Source organism: Eubalaena glacialis, unplaced genomic scaffold (assembly GCF_028564815.1).
Source record: "Eubalaena glacialis isolate mEubGla1 unplaced genomic scaffold, mEubGla1.1.hap2.+ XY H_3, whole genome shotgun sequence".
In the NCBI taxonomy this organism is placed as follows: domain Eukaryota; kingdom Metazoa; phylum Chordata; class Mammalia; order Artiodactyla; family Balaenidae; genus Eubalaena; species Eubalaena glacialis.
The window spans coordinates 2092035-2110830 of record NW_026871157.1 but is presented as its reverse complement, the minus strand read 5'-3'; the positions used below and the strand labels follow the sequence as shown (position 1 = coordinate 2110830).

General features: G+C 36.2%; 1 protein-coding gene across 2 annotated transcripts in view; it reads right to left on the bottom strand.

Annotated features, from left to right (window-relative positions):
• LOC133082991 (U2 small nuclear ribonucleoprotein auxiliary factor 35 kDa subunit-related protein 2-like) overlaps nucleotides 1–17745 on the bottom strand; it is a 35424-nt gene extending 17679 nt beyond the window's left edge. The window contains exons 1-7 of one of the 2 annotated variants that reach the window (XM_061179656.1): nucleotides 17387–17745; nucleotides 16969–17048; nucleotides 10332–10410; nucleotides 6211–6319; nucleotides 5883–5969; nucleotides 2503–2541; nucleotides 1777–1895 (exon numbers count right to left, since the gene is read on the bottom strand). In XM_061179656.1, the coding sequence (XP_061035639.1) occupies nucleotides 1777–1895; nucleotides 2503–2541; nucleotides 5883–5969; nucleotides 6211–6319; nucleotides 10332–10410; nucleotides 16969–17048; nucleotides 17387–17430 (557 nt within the window). In that variant the 5' untranslated portion in view covers nucleotides 17431–17745. Of the gene's footprint in view, nucleotides 1–1776; nucleotides 1896–2502; nucleotides 2542–5882; nucleotides 5970–6210; nucleotides 6320–10331; nucleotides 10411–16968; nucleotides 17363–17386 lie in introns of those variants that run through there. The other variant, XM_061179657.1, reaches the window with a different exon arrangement.
• Between the last annotated feature and the right edge of the window lie 1051 nt (nucleotides 17746–18796).

Below are 18796 nucleotides of genomic sequence, written 5' to 3'. Positions count from 1 at the left end.
TCAAGGTTCAGAATTACTGTTTTTAGACATGTAAAAAGGTGAAGACAAGTTTAGGGTGAAAAAAAAAGAAAGACAGCAAAGGTCAGTATTTTGAAGAAGGAAAAACTCACAGCAAGGATAATTTTATGAGTAAAATATAAAAGAACCACATAGTTTCATAGATTTGGGATTAATAGGACATAAAAATTATGATTAGATCTTCTCCTCTGTGGAATACATAATAAATTTTCTGAATTACTTACTACTGACAGAGATTACTCTAATTACTCAGTTTGTCTCCTGTTACCCATCGTTTCATTTACTCTTGGTCAACCAGTGTCTTAAAACATTAAATGGAAAATTCTGGAAATAAACAACTTGTAAGTTTTAAATTGTGCACTGTTCTGAGCAGTGTGATATACTCTATATCCTGCCAAGGATCTCCATCCAATGACACCACCTGCTCCTGGCATCCAACCATCAATATCATCATGGTTTAATGATACAGTATCACCAAAACAGATGATCTTCCTTCCTTCTATCATCAGAAGGTTAAAAGAAGCCAAAGTCATTTATCTCATGTCATCTCATCATGTGGGCATTTTAATGATCTCACATCATCATAAGGGTGAATGTAGTACAAGATATTTTGAGAGAGACACCACATTCCTATAACTTTTATTATATCATACTGCTATAATTGTTTCATTTTATTATTATTATTAATCTTTCACTGTGCCTATTTTAATAATTAATCTTTGCTATTGGTTTTGGTTATTGGTTATTGTTATAGGAAAATCATAGCATACAGTGAGTTTGGTACTTACTGTGGCTCAGCCATCCACTGGGGTGCTTGGGACATATGCCCTGTGGATAGGGGCAGATTATAGTACCTACTTTGAATTGTTTATTGATAAATGAGCCAAATTATAAAAATGACAAGTACCTGGAATACAGATATTCAAATATTTGTTAAATGAATGAAGAGATCAACACTTAGTTTTCCACATAAATGTCTTGTTTCAGAAACACTGATCCCAAAGAGATACAGAACAAGAATGGTTCAGAGAACAACAGAAACAGTGATCATAATGAAAACACAAGCAAACACTTAGGGCTTGCCATGTGCCTGGCACTGTTGTGTGTGCTTCCCATGTATTCACTCATTTCAGGCTCACAGTCCCCTTATAAGGGTGATACTATTTTTAATCCCTATTTTATAGATAAGGAAAATATGGCACAGAGATCTTAATTAATTTTCCCAAAATGACAGCTACTAAACCTAGTTTTTGAACCAAGAGGGCTGTTCCTGAGCCTGAGTATACTGAGAGTGGTTAATGTGAATACTCCCTCTATTCACTCTGATCCTGTCCTGCGCAGATATCCATTTAAGCAAAGCAATTTTAAAAAGCTCATTTTGTGCAAGTGTTTTCCACTGGAAGAACAAAGCCAGGGTTCTAAGGTTCCTGGAAACAGCACAAATGTATTATTGCCCCAATCATGTTGTCCACATGGACCAATGCAAGCACAGGGTAGAAAACAAGAAGCAAAAGATCTTTATAAGGTGTGGGAGGAAAGAAAAGGAAGCACCATCAGAGAACTAGGTTAAGTCTACCCTAGAAATAGGTATGGGGGAAGCAGAGTACTGTCAGCTGGAGGACTGGAAAAGCGGCAAGAAGGCAGCAGATACATGATCAATAATTTAAACTGAAGACTGTGCCTCTCCCAAAAAAAACCCTCAAAAACCTCAATGTTTCAACTCTCTTAATTCTGACGTGATAAAACAAAATTATTTACCTATCTCCAAATCTGCAGGCTCCCGTTTTACTGTAGAATGGACAATTAGCTCGATCTTTCTCCACTATTCTTAAGTCTGTGGGTGGTTCTGGATTTTGCCATGTGGCACCACTTTCCAACTGTTGAAAATAACCATAACTTTACCGGTAGTTTTAAAAATCCATGAGAATTAAAGATTTAAAGTATATTTGAAATATTTTGGTCAAAAATAAAAACAGATTCATGTAAGAATATACACATTCAAGTTGTATCACACAATCTAGACTCTACAAACAACTGTCGTGAGACAGGGGCTATATGTCTCTCCTGGCTCCCAGTCACTGCCCATCATCAGGCATCACTATGGCTACCAGGAGCAGTCACCAAGGCTTCCCTTCTGTCCATCCATTCCGAAAAGGGTTGAAGGACTTGTTAGGGAACCACCCGCTGAGAGCAATCTAAGTTACTCTCAATCAAGTTAAACCATCCACCTGGGCGTAAGAGTGTGTGATGTTGTTTACATACACTTTAAGGACTATAAACAATTCCAGTCCACTAGGGTGATTTTTGTTTTTGTTTAGCAGTTCACTTCTGTTCTTGCTGCTGTACAAATCACACACCTACAGAGTAATTCCCACATTCAGACAGGATCTAAGTAGTTTACCACAAAATTAACATTACCAGAAGTATTCTTTTTAAAGAAATGTTCATTGGTATCAAAATTTTAATGAAAGTTTAAAAAAATACCTCATTTTCAGCCTGTTCCAGCATCTTCTGCACAGATTCCTACACATGCAAACATGGGATTAATAAAAATCTGAAAGTCAGGTAACTCATAGCTAATTTTTGTGGTTAAGAATCTCAACTTAAAATTTTAAAAAGCCTATACATGCAAGGTTTCATGTTCTTATTTGCTTTCTACAGCACAGATCTTCTGAAAAGCTTTCAAAAGAATATAGGTGAGAATTTTTATTCAAATAGAAAATATAATAAAACACATTATAAAATATTTAAGAATATTCCTGTAAGTTTCAGAAACAACAATAGTTACTATGTTTAAGCATATATACCACATACAAGTTTTTAAGATGAGGTATCAGTGAGTATTATAAAACACAATGCTAGCCACAACATCATTAACATTTAAAAGAAGCTAAAAATATGACATGAGGAGTAGTATTTAGGATTTATGAGCTATTTCAAACTTTTTTTTAAAAAAATAAATTTATTTATTTATTTTTGGCTGTGTTGGGTCTTCGTTTCCGTGTGAGGGCTTTCTCTAGTTGCGGCTAGCAGGGGCCACTCTTCATCATGGTGCGCGGGCCTCTCACTGTCGCGGCCTCTCTCTGTTGTGGAGCACAGGCTCCAGACGTGCAGGCTCAGTAGTTGTGGCTCATGGGCCCAGTTGCTCTGCCGCATGTGGGATCTTCCCGGACCAGGGCTCAAACCCGTGTCCCCTGCATTGGCAGGCGGATTCTCAACCGCTGCACCACCAGGGAAGCCCCCAAACTTTTTGATAAGGCAAAGTTAGTTCTCCAAAATTTTAGTAAATTTCTATGTAACTGGCATTTAAACAAGTTTTAATCATGTTAGACTTCTCTTCTCTAGCCGCTTAAAGAATTACATAAAAGACTTGGTAAATCTAGATGCATGTAAGAGTTCTCCAAACTCAAAACAGAACTTTTGTTTCCTCCTTGTTGACCCTCTAAGTGTCACATCTCAGTAAACGGTGCTTCCATTTACTTCCCCTCTTATTCAAACTAAACACCTGAGAGTATGACTTGGATTCTCCCATTCCCTTTCACACTTCTCCCCTCAATTTACCATGAGCATTCTTGTTGACTGTGCATTAACGTATCCCAGATCTGTGTACTTATCTTTGTAAAGCACTATCCTCATACAAATTACCAACATATCATATCCTATTTGAAACAGCAGCGTATCTTGACTCTTGCCTCTTTGGTCACTGTTCCCTACCCCCTATTCTTTATACAAAAGTGATGAATGATTTGTTAAAGGTAAAGACAATGGCTTTCCATTACACTTAACATTAAGTCCAAACTCCTCCTTCCAATCCAGGAGGCCTTAAATGATCTAACCCTGCCTACCCTTCTGATCTCCTCCCTGCCCCTGCCACTCTCTCCTTTGGTCTCTGGGATTCAAACACCCTTACCTCCTTTCAGTTCTACGCTCTGGGACCTTCCCTCTGCCTAGAGCCCCTGAGATCTTTGTACTCAGGTAACAGCATAAAACATCAGCTTCTCAGAGAAATCTTCCATGATCATTTATCTAATGAAGTACTCACCTATGCCCATCACTCTATCACATCACCTTGCTTTATTTCTTTGTAGCACTTAACACCACTGGAAATTATCTTTTCGGTCAACTTATCATATGGCTCCCCCATCTAGCAAAGTAACTCTAAGAGCAGGGACTATATCTTTTTCACTGTCTTATCCCATTAACTAGACAACTGTCTAGCACATAGCAGAATCACATATATTTCTTAAATCCACTTAGAATCTACAGTCAGTCCTCTGTATGTGTGGGTTCCACAGCCATGACTTCAACCAACGATAGTACAAAAATATTTGGGAAAACAGCCCACAAAGTTCCAAAAAGCAAAGTCTGAATTTGAGATGCGCTAGCAACTATTTTTGTACCTTTTACACTGTATTGGGCATTATAAAAATCTAAAAATGATTTAAAGTATATAGAATGATGTGCCTAGGTTATATGCAAATACTATGCCATTTCACTTGAGCACCCACAGATTTCAGTACCCTCAGGCAGGGGTCCCCAATCCCTGGGCTGCACAGCAGGTGAGCAGCAGGCAAGCGAGTGAAGCTTCATCTACCACTCCCCATGGCTCACATTACCACCTGAACCATCCCCACCCTGTCCATGGAAAACTGTCTTCTACAAAACTGGTCCCTGGTGCCAAAATGGTTGGGGACCGCTGCCATCAGGGTCCCTAGAACCAATCAATCACCAGAGATACCCAAGAATAACTGTACTTTATGCTTCTCTTTAATGCCTTCTAGACTTGCTTTAAAAAATCAGAGCATTTAAAAGAAGCCATAGCTTCTATCTGAATCCTGGAAGCCTCAAATGAAAAACATTCCATAGTTAAAATGGTAATTGAGTCCTCTCTATAAAAAAATTTAAAAGTTCCAAATTTCTTGTCCCCTGATACATCTCACATCATCTAGAAAGTAGTGCTCAAATTAAGGTCCCTAAAATTTGCACTGGAATTAACTAATGGCCTGAAATACAAAAAACAAAGTTGTGGAGATTACTTCTACCCCATTATGACCAAGACACAACCAAATCCATTTTTCCCCATTATGAGATGGTGAACTACTCAATATTATGTTATTTAAACTTAGAAATAATACAGAAAAGAAAAATTCTGATGAATCATTTCAAGTAAAGATGGGTTGTGAATTTTGGAAATAATCACCCTATTAAGGAAAGCAGCAATATACATCAAATCAATGTTTAGGAAGGATCCTGAAAGACATGAAAGATATGTACATACACCTTACAGATTATTTTAAATTAGCAAACTGTCTGTTAGCTATAGGTTTGAAAGCAAGTCAAGATTTAACGAGAACAACGACAGCAAAAATCTCCTAAATCTTAAACATTGGATCCCTGCTTTCTCAAAATCAAATAGTTTTGGTGGCAGGACATAAGCTGTTAAGCCTTTAAGGAACGCAATAAACATGTTAAGTATACAAAATGTTTTTTCCTAAACAAGTCAACTCACACAATTGAACCTGAGAGTCACATCATTTGCTAGAGTGGTACAAAGTGTAAAGCAGGGGCCAACTGTCTGCTTCTATATAAAGTTTTATTAGAACATAGCCACACCTATTTGTTTCCATACTGCCATGGCTGCTTTTGCATTACACTGGGTAAAGCTGAAGAAACCGTTAAATTAAGATAGTCTTAACTGCTATTGCATGGACACAAAGAATATGTATGTCTCTACTAAAAAAATACGACTTTTTAAAAACAAACAGAAAAACTACAAGCCCTCACACACCCATAGCTTCAAATCCATCATATACCCTATCTGCACACTATACACAGTGTATTTATCATCCTATGATAAGAATCACCTCTTTTTCTCTTTTCTCCTGTAGTTTCTGCTCCTCCTCTTCTCTCTCTCTTCTCTGATGTTCTTCCCATTCTTCCCTCAACTTTCTCTTCAAAGAGAAAAGAAACGTATTTTTTCCCCCAGACTTAATTTTTAAAACATTCAACATATGGGATAAATAAATTTAAAAAATTAAATATATTGGTTACACAGACTATCAATTTCAAAGTATTTTTGTTGCTGGTGTTCAAGGCATGTAATTCTTAATGTGAAAAAGTCATTCTCTATTTTAATTAGAAGTTATTTTAGTTAACTAGTTAGGTAGTTGATTAATTTGACTAAAAGCATACCTCTTGTTCTTCCTGCTGTTTTCTAGCTGCCTCTTCCTTTTGCTTCTTTATTCTGAAATCCTCTTGCGCTTTCTGCTCCCTCAACAACCACTCCTCATGTAAGTTTTGCCTATTGATATAATTATGTAATCAAATAAAAGAACTGGCATCATTCTACAAACACACACACATATACACTATATATAATAGCAAATAACACATTTTTGGGATGATTAAAATGTCATGAAAGTTATTTTACATAAAGCCTTTAAGAGGTGCAAGAGAATTAGAGGACATAATAGAGCTCTTGGAAGAGCACTACAATCAGCATCTTCCTAGAAGGTAACAGCTTAAAGTCACCTACTTCTACATTCTTGTGTGACATTTGTTCTGTCACTTTTCTCATATTAAAAAAAAAAAGCAGTAACATTAAAGTTTGTCCTAGTCTGATCACAGAGATGCGCAGGTGCCAATAAAGCAAATAACAAGTTTCAAAGCAACATCCAGGTTTCCACATTTAGAAAGTATAATCCTTCCATTCTATGAATTTTAAAAGTGGCAATGGCAGGATTGCAGAACTATGAAAACCTGACATCTGCCATAAACTTATGGGCTACTGCTCCAAACAGTTAAGGGACTCTTGTGGTTTGTCCCCAGGCTTCTTAACAGCTAAAACAAGGAAAATATCTTTTAAACATAAAGAATGCTACAGGTTTTGAATCTGTAGATGCTTTGGGTAGTATAGTCATTTCACAATATTCATTCTCCCAATCCAGGAACACGGTATATTTCTCCATCTGTGTGTGTCATCTTTGATTTCTTTCATCAGTGTTTTATAGCTTTCTGAGTACAAGTCTTTTGCCTCCTTAGGCAGGTTTGTTCCTAGGTATTTTATCCTTTTTGTTGCGATGGTAAATGGGATTGTTTCCATAATTTCTCTTTCTGATTTTTTGTTGTTAGTGTATAGGAATGCCAGAGATTTCTGTGCATTAATTTTGTATCCTGCAACCTTACCAAATTCATTGATTAGCTGTAGTAGTTTTCTGGTGGCATCCTTAGGATTTTCTATGTATAGTATCATGTCATCTACGCTGCAGGGCAGGAATAAAGATGTAGGCATAGAGAATGGACTTGAGGACACAGGGTGGGAGGGGGAAGCTGAGGCGAAGTGAGAGTAGCATTGACATATATACACTACCAAATATAAAATAGTTAGCTAGTGGGAAGCAGCAGCGTAGCACAGGGAGATCGGCTCGGTGCTTTGCAATAACCAGAGGGGTGGGATACGGAGGATGGGAGGGAAGAGGGAAGAGATATGCGGACATGTGTGTGCATATGGCTGATTAGCTTTGTTGTACAACAGAAACTAACACAGTATTGTGAAGCTATTATACTCCAATAAAGATCTATTAAAAAAAAATGCTACAGGTTTTATGAAAAGATGATAAGTTATATAAACCAATTAGTAGGTATCTATTTTAGACAATGATCAATTATAAAAGAGATGTTACTGTAAAATAGCAGGTGTCTCAGACATTCAATATCATAAGTTTCTAAATTAAAGATGGGCTTTATTTCAAAGTGGATTTATCAATTATATATTTAGAACAAAGACTATTTCTCCACTGAACTTGTAAAAGAGATAAAATATGAGGAAGTGTTTTATGTTACACTTCAGTAATATCAGCAGTTAATAGGATTTTATATCTAGCCGAGGGATCTGACCATAATTTCAAATATTCTATAGGAAAATGTATTCGATTTCCAACTGAAGATTCCAGGAACACACCTTTCAGCTATGGTGAAACCTGCCTTATTGCCTATGTCAATATTCATGTGCATATTATAGGGCAAATATAGATGTTTCAGTGTGCAAAATTCTGGCTTAAAGAATCTTTTGAGGAAGTTACTAGTTGTATACAAATTTAAGACCACAAAAATAATTTAAAAAATTAAAAGCTTTAAACTTAGTAACTTCAATATACTATATATTATGTTAAAATAGTGCATAAGATATCAACTGTACTCTAGTAAGAAATGAATAAATAAAATAGTGCATAGTCACACATTATTTTCATGTAAACGTATTTTGCTGTTTTCCAACAAATAAAGTTAGCATGCAACTTGTAGAAAATTAAACAAAGAGCAGAAAAACAAAGATACATGTATAGTGATGTAAAAGAAGGATTTCTTACATATAAATGAGGAAAGAAACATTAGTTCGCTATTTTATACAATATATAGCATCTTTATTATAACAGAAATCTATAATAACAAAACAACCAGAGTTATTAAAGCACCTCCTATTGCTGACACTGTGTAAGCACTATACATATATATTTCATCTCATTTAATCTCCACAATTCTATGAGATAGGCGGTATAACTGATTTCACCTCAATATTAAAGATAAGGATATTGAATCTTAGATTAAGAAATGTGGAGCACAGTTGTATAGGTAGTAGGAATTAGGGCCAGAACTGGAGTTCAAGTCTGGCTCAAGTCATTTCGATGCTTTTAATCAGTACTCATTAAAAAAAAAAAAAAAACCCTAAAAAATATTGGAAGAAAAAAATAGCAAAATATTTTCACTACCTTGGGATAGGAGAGGTCTTTTAAAGTTAGACACTGAGGCCAGATACTGGATTTCAAATTATGAAACTGACATGAAAATCAAATTGTAAGTAATGTTGTGAGCCAAACTGAGACCAATAATAAATGAGAAAAATATGTCATGCATATAACAGATAGAGGATTAATATCCTTAATTAGTAATTATAAAAAACATACATATTAATGAAAAACATATATTTATTTATATTTATCTTTTTAGTGTGAATGAATATATGGGGAAAATGGGCACTTTTGTTCACTGCTGGAAAAACTGCAAACCCAGATGCCCTTTCTCTCTAGTTATGTATACCTATTATTTGATCCCAGCAATTTTATTTCTAGGCATTTTCCTAAGGAAATAATAGGACAATTTTGAAAGTTACATAAGCATAGATGCTAACAAACTTATTATATAACAATAAAAGCTACTATAATCTCAATGTCCATCAATAGAGAACAATATAAAGAATAAATTATGCTAGATCTATACAATAATACTATGTTACTATTAAAATGGTTGAATTAGACTTCTGCATTGATACTGAAAGATATGTATTCTATAACAAGCAACAAAACCAATTTATAGAAAGATGTATAAATATCAGCCCATTATACAGATACACTTTTACACATTTGCACTCACCTGTGTGTAACAATGGCTATCTTTGGGTATGATGCATTTATTGAAGGTCTTTCACTTCTTATCTTTTTAATTGTTTGAATTAGTTGTTCTTTTGCATACACACTTACCAATCACCAAAAGCAGTGAAAAATACTTTGGTTAAAAAATATTTTATACAAGTTTTAAAAATGCCAAATATATTCTTTAAAGTTACCATACACATTAAACAGAAAGGCATGGTTATTATTCAGGCATCACTAAAAAAGAAAGCCACATTGGGAGAAAATAAGTAAATGAAACACAGTCTATGTTAGTAATTCAAATAAGAAAAAAACACAGGAAAAACCTTTACAGAAACAAATTATACAATGGTTCTTTCATTTAACAGATGAGGAAAGTGGATCAAAAAAGGTTAAATCAAATACACAAATAATTGCAAAGAATCACCCTTAGCACTTTGGGTCATACCTCACACCATATGTCACACTGACAACTGAAACAAAGGCAAGCCCTCACCTATAAATACAATGTCTCTTGGCTTGACCTTACATTTAAGAGTTTTTGAGATTAGAGTGAGGCATATCTTCCCTTATATGAATACTAGACCCTCCCTAACTTTAAATTAGGTTGTATGATCAAGTTATTGGTTGGTCCTAAATAGAGTATACTTCTTTCACTAGACTTTTCTTTCCTTAAAAAAAAATGGACTTTCTTTGCGCAACAGTCTTAGGTTTATAGCAACATTAAGAGAAAAATACAGAGTTCCCACACACCCTTTGCCCCATGAATGTACAGTCCCCCTATCAACACTGCTACAAGTTTTTATAAAGAAAAATCTATATCAATAAAGCCTTATAATTTCAAATAAAATAACTGAGTACACTTTAAGCTTTTAAATCAGTGCTGACCTCTCTATCTGCAACAGCTTCTCTTCTTTTAACTGTTTTTCAATAATAGCAGCATCCTCCTCTTCCTTTTGTGAAAGTCCTGAGGGAATTTAAATCTTTATTAAACTGAGTACTATAAAACTTCGGTCAATGATTCAGGAAAATATTTAAAATTTGAAATTGTTAATGTTTACAATAATGGTATAAACCTGTCTTTTAAAACCTGCTAATAATAAAGGCTCCAAATAGCAAAACTCTGGACAACCTAAGCATCGGAAAATTAATATAAGTAGTGGGTAAAACATTACATTTTAAAAAAAAATCCACAGCTCATAATACTTAAAAAGGTGTTGGGGGAACAGAATGGAACATACACATTTACAAAAGAAAGGCAACTAAAATATAGAGAACTCATTTTTGAAACACTCACTGTAAAAACTAATTAAGGTAAAGTTGCTAAAACCACTGGAAGAAGTAATTAGCACAGGACATTTACACCATTTCAATACACCATCCCAGGAAAGAGTACTTAATTATAAAGGGGAAAAATGTAGTTTTACACTGGATCAATCTAGTAGGCAACACCTATGTCTTGTATATGAATTTAGGAGGGACGTAAACATTCAGACCATAGCATTTCATCTGTACCTTCCACCAGCATACCCCAATTCATGTCCTTCTCACATAGCAACTAAAAAGTGCAGAGCCTCATGTAGGTATCTGCGGACAAAGAATGTTGCCTGTCATTCCAGTAAACAACAAATGTTGTCCACCATCAGCCACTGCAGCTGCCCCAGTGATCTATCCTGAGGGGATTCAGGATGGAGAAAACAATACTGGCCCTAGATAGTTAAGACCCATATCTAAAGGATAATTTCAATGAGCCCCACCAACTAAAAATTGTCACTTGTGCAAAGTTCATACAATGAAAAAAATCAACAATATTATAGTTGACAACTGAAGAATGTCATTTGCCATCTGGCACTACAAGGATTAGGTCAGCATATTCCCAAACACAGAAAAGCACTAAAATCATTAACTTCAGACATCTGCCTTTTGTAATTATAAATAATATTTTGATGATTGACTACATGTTTTTTTTTTCCCCTTCTAGAGAAAACTCCTATATATCCTGGTTCCTCCCTTATCTCTTTGAAACAGTTCCTCAGAGCTACCTAAGAGGCTGTCTCTGGGGCTAGAGTCCTCAGTAAAGTGCCCAAATAAAACATAACTCAACTTTTAGGTTGTGCATTTTTTCTGTCTGGGGTTTAGGGGTACCCAACCCCATATGTCTGTGTGGCATTGCCCTAGCAGGATCTCTTTACTGAAGCCCCTCCTTTGATACAGTTAAATCCTTCAGGCCCTTACATATTGGGTTTGTGATGGAAAGGCTGCCCCATAATCTACAAAATGCCTTCAGGGCCATTCTGCCACTGTTTTGGACAACAGTTCCTGGCATCAGTCTAGACTAATCTCCCATTTTTTAATGCATAGCTTTTAGATTCTGTTGAGATGCAGGGTACATAATAATCTCCTTAAAAGACTAGGTCTCATCCTTTGTGCTCTCTCCATTGTCTTGGACAGTAGGTCCTGTTTTCTATTTAGATGACTGACCGATCTCCCTCACTGCCTTCATTAATAGCTCCAAGCTATTCTTGAGATGGTGATTCACACCAGTTTTCTTATCAAAATCAGCAGAACTATCAGGTTCCCTCCCAAACACATTTTATTTCTTTCAATATGGATAGGCTGAGAATTTCAGAACTTTTAGTTTTGATTTCTTTTTGAATAACAATTCCACCATCAAAGCATTTCTTTTTTTTTTTATATTTTACTATGATGAAATAAAATTTATATTTTAAAGCAGGACAACAAAATTTAAGCACAAAATTCTCTGTCCATTTGGGCCTCTTCCCTCCATCTCTCCCTCCCTCCCTTCCTGATATGCAAGTGTGCATCTGCGTTACACACTGAACAAAGGTGGGAATGCCTACTTGACCATAAAGATCATTTTCCCCCTTTTCTCTGAACTAGCAAGTTCTTAATGAATAGCACTCTTTACCAGCTCTGTAGGGGGTCATGGTGACCTGATGCTTGCTTTGTATGTGCATACCCAGATTATCCCTGGTGAACTTTATGTAAAATGTCAGTAGGTCATTTTGACATACAATCCTTTGTCTTGAAAATGTATATGACTGTACCTTTGACTTCTAACAGGTGGAACAGTCCTCAGAGCTTTCTGAAAGTCTGTCTCCTGGGTTATATCCTCAGTTGGTTCAAATAGAAGTCTCTATTTTTCTTTCTTAGCTTGGTTGTTAATTGAATTTTCAATGACAACTGTATAACCATTCAAGAAAAATTAGACCTTCAGCCAAACATTCAAATTCATGGCTCAGAAGTTCTACCTACAACAAAACACTAGGACCTTAACACAATTTAGCTTTTTGACATTTTGTAACAAGGATTGCTATTCATATACTGTCAAAGAACATATCCCTAATTTCCATCTGAGATCTCATATAAATACTGTCCATATTTCCACTAATATACCATTCACAATCACTTAGGCATTCTCTGAGAAAATTAAGGCCTTCTCTTGTGAACTACGAATAACAAAATGGACTCACTTACGAGTAAGGGACCTAAAATGAAGCCAGCCCACTTGGGAAGAACTTCCACACATCCACACCTGGATGCAATATAAACTTTTGACCAGCTATCCCAAGACCACCCGGAACTAGTTTTCGTTACTTCCTAGAGACCACAGTTTAGCAACTAATCTGCTGCCAACAGTAACTGCATGCCAGCCAGCATCAACCACAGTTCTGTAAAAATAACCTATATAACTTCTCTGGAATGTCTTTGTTGCCTTTATAAAATACTGGTATTTTCTATTTCCCTGTAGGCACATCTGAGTTGCTGCTTCAATTGGTGCCTCTGAATTTCAATTCTTAAGGGCCCAAATAAACTCTTTCTTCTTTGCAGCTTTCTGCTTTTTTCATTCTTGTTGACACTCTTATCGCTCACCTCTCCTTCTGAGCCTTTGGGAGAAGTACTTTTAACTGTCATTTCATGGCAATGAAGGTAGTTTTCTAGCAAGCACCTCTGAACTCTTCCTGCCTCTGCCCATTACTCAGTTCCAAAGCTACTTTCACAATTGAAGGTATCTGTTACAGCAGCAACCATATGTCTTGGATTTTCTGTCTTAATCCATTCAGGCTGCTAAATAAAATACCACAGTCTCAGTGGCTTATAAACAACAGACATACTTCTCACAATTCTGGAGACTATGTCCAAGTTCAAAGGTTTCAGCATAGTCAGGCCCTCATCCAGGCTGTATCTTATTATGGTAAAATAGGCAATGGGAACTCTCCTAGATGTCTTTCATAAAGGCAATACTCTCAATCATGAGGGCCCATTCTCATGACCTAATCACATCCCAAAGCCCCCACCCCTAATACCATCATAATGGGCATTAGGATTTCAACATATGAATTTTGGGATGGGGGTTGGGAGACACAAACATTCAGACCATAGCAACTTTAAGCACACTTACATGACCAAGAACAACCTGATTTATAGGTCCCCTAATGTGTGTAGTAAGAATACACAAAATCCTCTTTCTAGTATTTTGCAATAAAGAGAGTAACATGAGAATACAATCAGACAAATCCAGAAGGCAAGGCCTTTTTTAAGATTCCGTAAGATAAATGACTTCAGCTTTTTAAAGTAATCAATACTGGCTATAGATATATAACGATAATATATATAAGATGTATATGTAACACATATATACCTGGTTATATACACATATCAATCCTGGATAACATATACAGCCATTCGTATATCATACTACTGAATTCCTTTCATTTATATAGATGCAAAGTTGGTATGTTCTGTAGAAAAATGTCATACTTTACAGATGCAAGCTGAAATATTTAGGAATGAAGCATCATATATCTGCAACTGATATGTAAATTATTTGGGGAAAAAAATCTAGGTATACATGAATGTGTATCTATCTGTATGTATATATTCATATATGGATATACATAGAAATATACATATGTACATACATAGAGAAAAAGAGAGAGGACAGAGAAAGCATGTTCATTAGCATATCTAGATAAAGAGTTCATAGATGTTTATTGTACTATTTTTTCAACTTTCTGTATATAGAAACATTTTCAAAATAAAAATACATTAGTTTTCCCATAATAAAAAATTACATCCTGTTCCATTTAAAATTTAAATTTGAGAGAAAAAAAGCATGAAGACAAGGAGAGCACACAGGGAAAACTGAAGCAACTTAAGGAAATGCAACATAAGCTTTCCATGATTCAAGATTAAAAGAAAAAGATTTTATATATGTCACATATGTATTATAGGTCTAACCAAATGCTTACCCATTTGGTTACCCAATGGTAACCAAATGCTTACCATTCCTAGATTAAACTGCTTTTCTAAGCAAGTAAATTTTATTATTTCAGCATTTTAAATTAAAAGAAAATAGGCTCACACATATACACCAAAGAACGATTAACTTCTAACTGACACAATTATTCAGATAAATAAATGACCTAGTCTGGTACAGAGGATATGACTCTGAATTACTTACAGAGGTATTCTCACTGATTAGACACTGCCTGGATACTCAAAAATATCTGCTGATACTCAAAAATATCTCCTCATTCACTTAACCCCCTAACCCCCCAAAATGAAGTTCACACACTCCAAAGAAGTGATTATAAACAACCTGAGGTGTAGCATTTTCTCTAAAGATATAATCAAATATATGCCAGCATATATTTAAGTACAAAATATATAAATGTATTATGCATGTAACTCTTTAAAACAAAAATAGAATCATGCTACAGTTTTGTAACTTGCTTTTTTACACTTTATCTTAATTTGTGACAAGACAGTTTATTTCAGGTTATCCAAGGTTAAACTGGATGCCAAAAAGGCTACCTGTAACTGCAAGCTCAGTATTCCACAAATTTCTAACAATCATCATACAACTCATTCTTAGAGTAATATTCTCTGTATTTTAGAGAATATGCGTGTGTAATGTTTGCCTATCCAATCTGTACTACAATGAATGAACAGAAATGTTTTTTATTCTACACATTAAGTATTACTAGATAAAGAAATGTGAGTCAATGCGCAAAACTAGGAGCAAAGCTCATAATCGAGAGACAACTGCTTAGTTTTGGATATGGCATTAGCTATAAAATCATGAGCAAAGCAGCGACCTATCCTTCAAAATACTAAATCTACCAAGAGAGATTATCGACTTGACTACCAAGGCTTGCTGTGAGTGTACCTTACAAAGTCAAAAGAAAAAAAACGACGCAAGAAAACACAAGCTATTACTGAATTTAAAACAGGGAAAGAAAAAGAGAGAGAGGCTTTAGAAAACTGTATGCTAGAAGAAAACAGATTAAATACACAATGGGAGATAGCTGAGAATTTTAGGAATTAAAAAAAAAAAAAAGTGTTAGTAACTCCAACCTATCCTGTTTATCCTTTTCTCCTGATGTTTTGTCCTACTTATAGTGGACTAGTTTCCACCTAATAATAGAGACATGTCATTACACATTGCATGTGAACACACTGATCTTTCCATTCCAAATATTCCATGCAGTGGTACTAAAATCATTACCTGGGAACACCAATGGTAAATGAAACCTCTACGGTTGTTTTTCCAAGTCCAAGAATCCTGGTTACTTGAGGCCATAGTCCCTGTAGTTCAAGAACTGTCTTGGACAATTTAATAAGCAAGTTCTGGAAAACGTGTATGACAACCATTATAAGCCAGTATTGTGTGATTTCAGTGCATCCATCTGCATTTATAACCATGTTGGCTCAAGTAGTACTAAGTTTACTGCATTAAACAAACAGGTTTATACAAAAATGTTAAGGTCTGACATTTTAAGGCCAAATAACATTATGATCAGTGTACAAAATAAGGTTCCCCACTTTTTTCCGACAGAAAAAAACTGGTAAATAACTTTAGGCAACAATAATAGAGGCACTGCAAATGCCACATAATGCAGTTATAGCCATGAGAACGATAATTATTTTTTAGGAATTTGTTCCACAAAATCCCTAACATTACACTAACATAGATTTGAAAAGGCTGTGTGATTTTATTTGGTTTTCTTTTCTGTAAATATATAGCGTTATAGTCAAGTAAGAGCTTCACGACTAGTTTTACGCTTGTAAATATTTAAATAACAATAGTTTGATTTATTAGTTGAGTCAATATAAAGTGTCTTACACTACTCCAGTCTGAGAAAAACTTGAACAATATCTAATTAAAACCCTTGACCAGTACAAAGGAAAACATTCACTGAGTAGTTAACGTGTCCTAGAGCTGTGCTAACTGCTGAAAATTCACAATTGTTGCACCTGTGACATCAGGTTCTTTAATAAATACTTACATATAAACAGTAGTAATTCACCATACCTTTTCCCTTTTTCTTCAGATTGTTAACATTTTCCCTTACATGAGTCTAAAGTAACTTTATTTGCAAAGAAGCAGACACTACACTTCATCAGGTACACACCTCCCTTCTGACACTGGGGTCTCAAGTTAGGGCGGCAGCTGGGGGAAACAACTTCTTACACAAAAACAAGATGAGGAGTCCTTTACCTGAGTCTCTCAGTCGAGCGAGTTCCCGGCGACGTTTCTTTCGTTTTTCCTTCTTTAGGGCGGCTCTGTATTTCTTGTGGCTGGAATATCAAAACATACAGCAGCATCAGTGGTCCCTCGCGTAGCGCTGCCTTAGCTCCCCTCTCCTCTGCGTCCAGAGCAAGAAAGTCGCTCTGGTACTCGGGAATGAAATCTTGCTTTTCATATTTTGATTACAAAACTGTCTCGCCTTTCTACGCTCAGCCAGTAAGTCTCTTCGATTCCGGCAGCATCCTCCTCGCCTTTCTGAACCCACCGACGCCAGTTGACAGCACCGGGAGCGCTCCGGCTTGCTTGGCTCAGCCTGCACGTCACCCACGCCCAGCCTAGGCCCACCCTGGCTCTTCTTCTCGTCAGTCACTTCTCCCAACCAGCTTACCTCAGTTTGTTGGGAAACATCTCCAGCGACGCCACGTTACTCATAACTCTCGCCCCGCAGGAGTAAGCCTAGAGGCGGGCCTAACGCGGAAACGGTCATGCGCAAGCGCAGACATCCGGTCCTCTACTGCGAGGAAGCAAAACCGGAAATCGAGAGGTGTCTGGCCGCAGCTCAACTTCTAAAGAACTAATAAAATAAATGTCTCCTTCCCGAAATTTACTTTTGCGGTCTTTCGGCACCCTGGAATTAATTCTTCTCTACTTCGCACTTTACTGGTGATTTGTTCCTATGCTATAGTGTGAGTCTTGTCGCCAAGAGGCGAGAATCATCTCTCGTCACTGTTCACTCTTACCTCCGAAGCCGACTTCTCCAGCCTCCACTCCTGACTCAGCTCCACCTATCAGCGCCTCGTAGAAAGCTCCAGATTCCGCCCCTTTCCTTTCAACGGCCTAAAGAGAGAACCTTATTGTTGGGTCAGGAATGCAAACTCTGCCTCCAATGTATTTAGGGCCAGACAAGGAACAATGCCTAGATAATATTATAAGCTCCATGCAAAGATATTTAGGTAGTATAATCATCTCAGCCTGAGTTGTATTTTTTTTTTTTTTTGGTCTCAGAGAAATGAACATTAAAAAAAATAAAATACCTTTGACGTATAACGCGTAGAATTAAGCTGTGCAACATGTTATTTTGCTAATTCACGTATTGTAGTACGATTGCTATTGTAGCAATAATTAGCACCTCTTCACTTTTCTAATTATTTCTTTCTAATTAACTTGTAGTCTCTTAGCAACTTTGACGATTATTAAGTACAAAATTGTCTATATTCATTACCCTGAATTAGATCCCTAGGACTTATTTACTACTTGTTGCCAAGTTAGTACCCTTAAACAACATCTTAGTTCAGTTTGGAAAGAAGAGGACGGTTACCCTCTAGAGTAGAGAAGAGTGACAATGTGTTGTGGATCAGCATAAACAAAGGCACTGCGTGCTGAAACATGTAGAATGTACTTGGAACCACACAAATTTTGGCCATCAAATTTAAAGTGCTATACTATATTATAAAGTAACATAATGATAGAGGTAGGCTGCAGCCAGGTTTTGGAGGAGGAACTGGTAAGTCATTGTGAGACAATTTGATTACGTTTCCCAGGCTAGGAGAATAGTTGCACTATTTTAAACAGAAGCTTGGTGTTGTATATATTTTTAGGTAGATTACTCTGGTTCGTAATACAGAGGATAAAAAGATAAACCTGGAATATTACAATCACTAGGTGAGAGATGATGAGGAGTTACATTGGGGCTGTGAAAGTGAGAAAGTAAAAATTAGCCTGGTTAATAACCAGATCTTGATGTACGCATACAAGACCAGAGATAAAGCCAAGAGAAAATGTTTCTCTAACATTTACA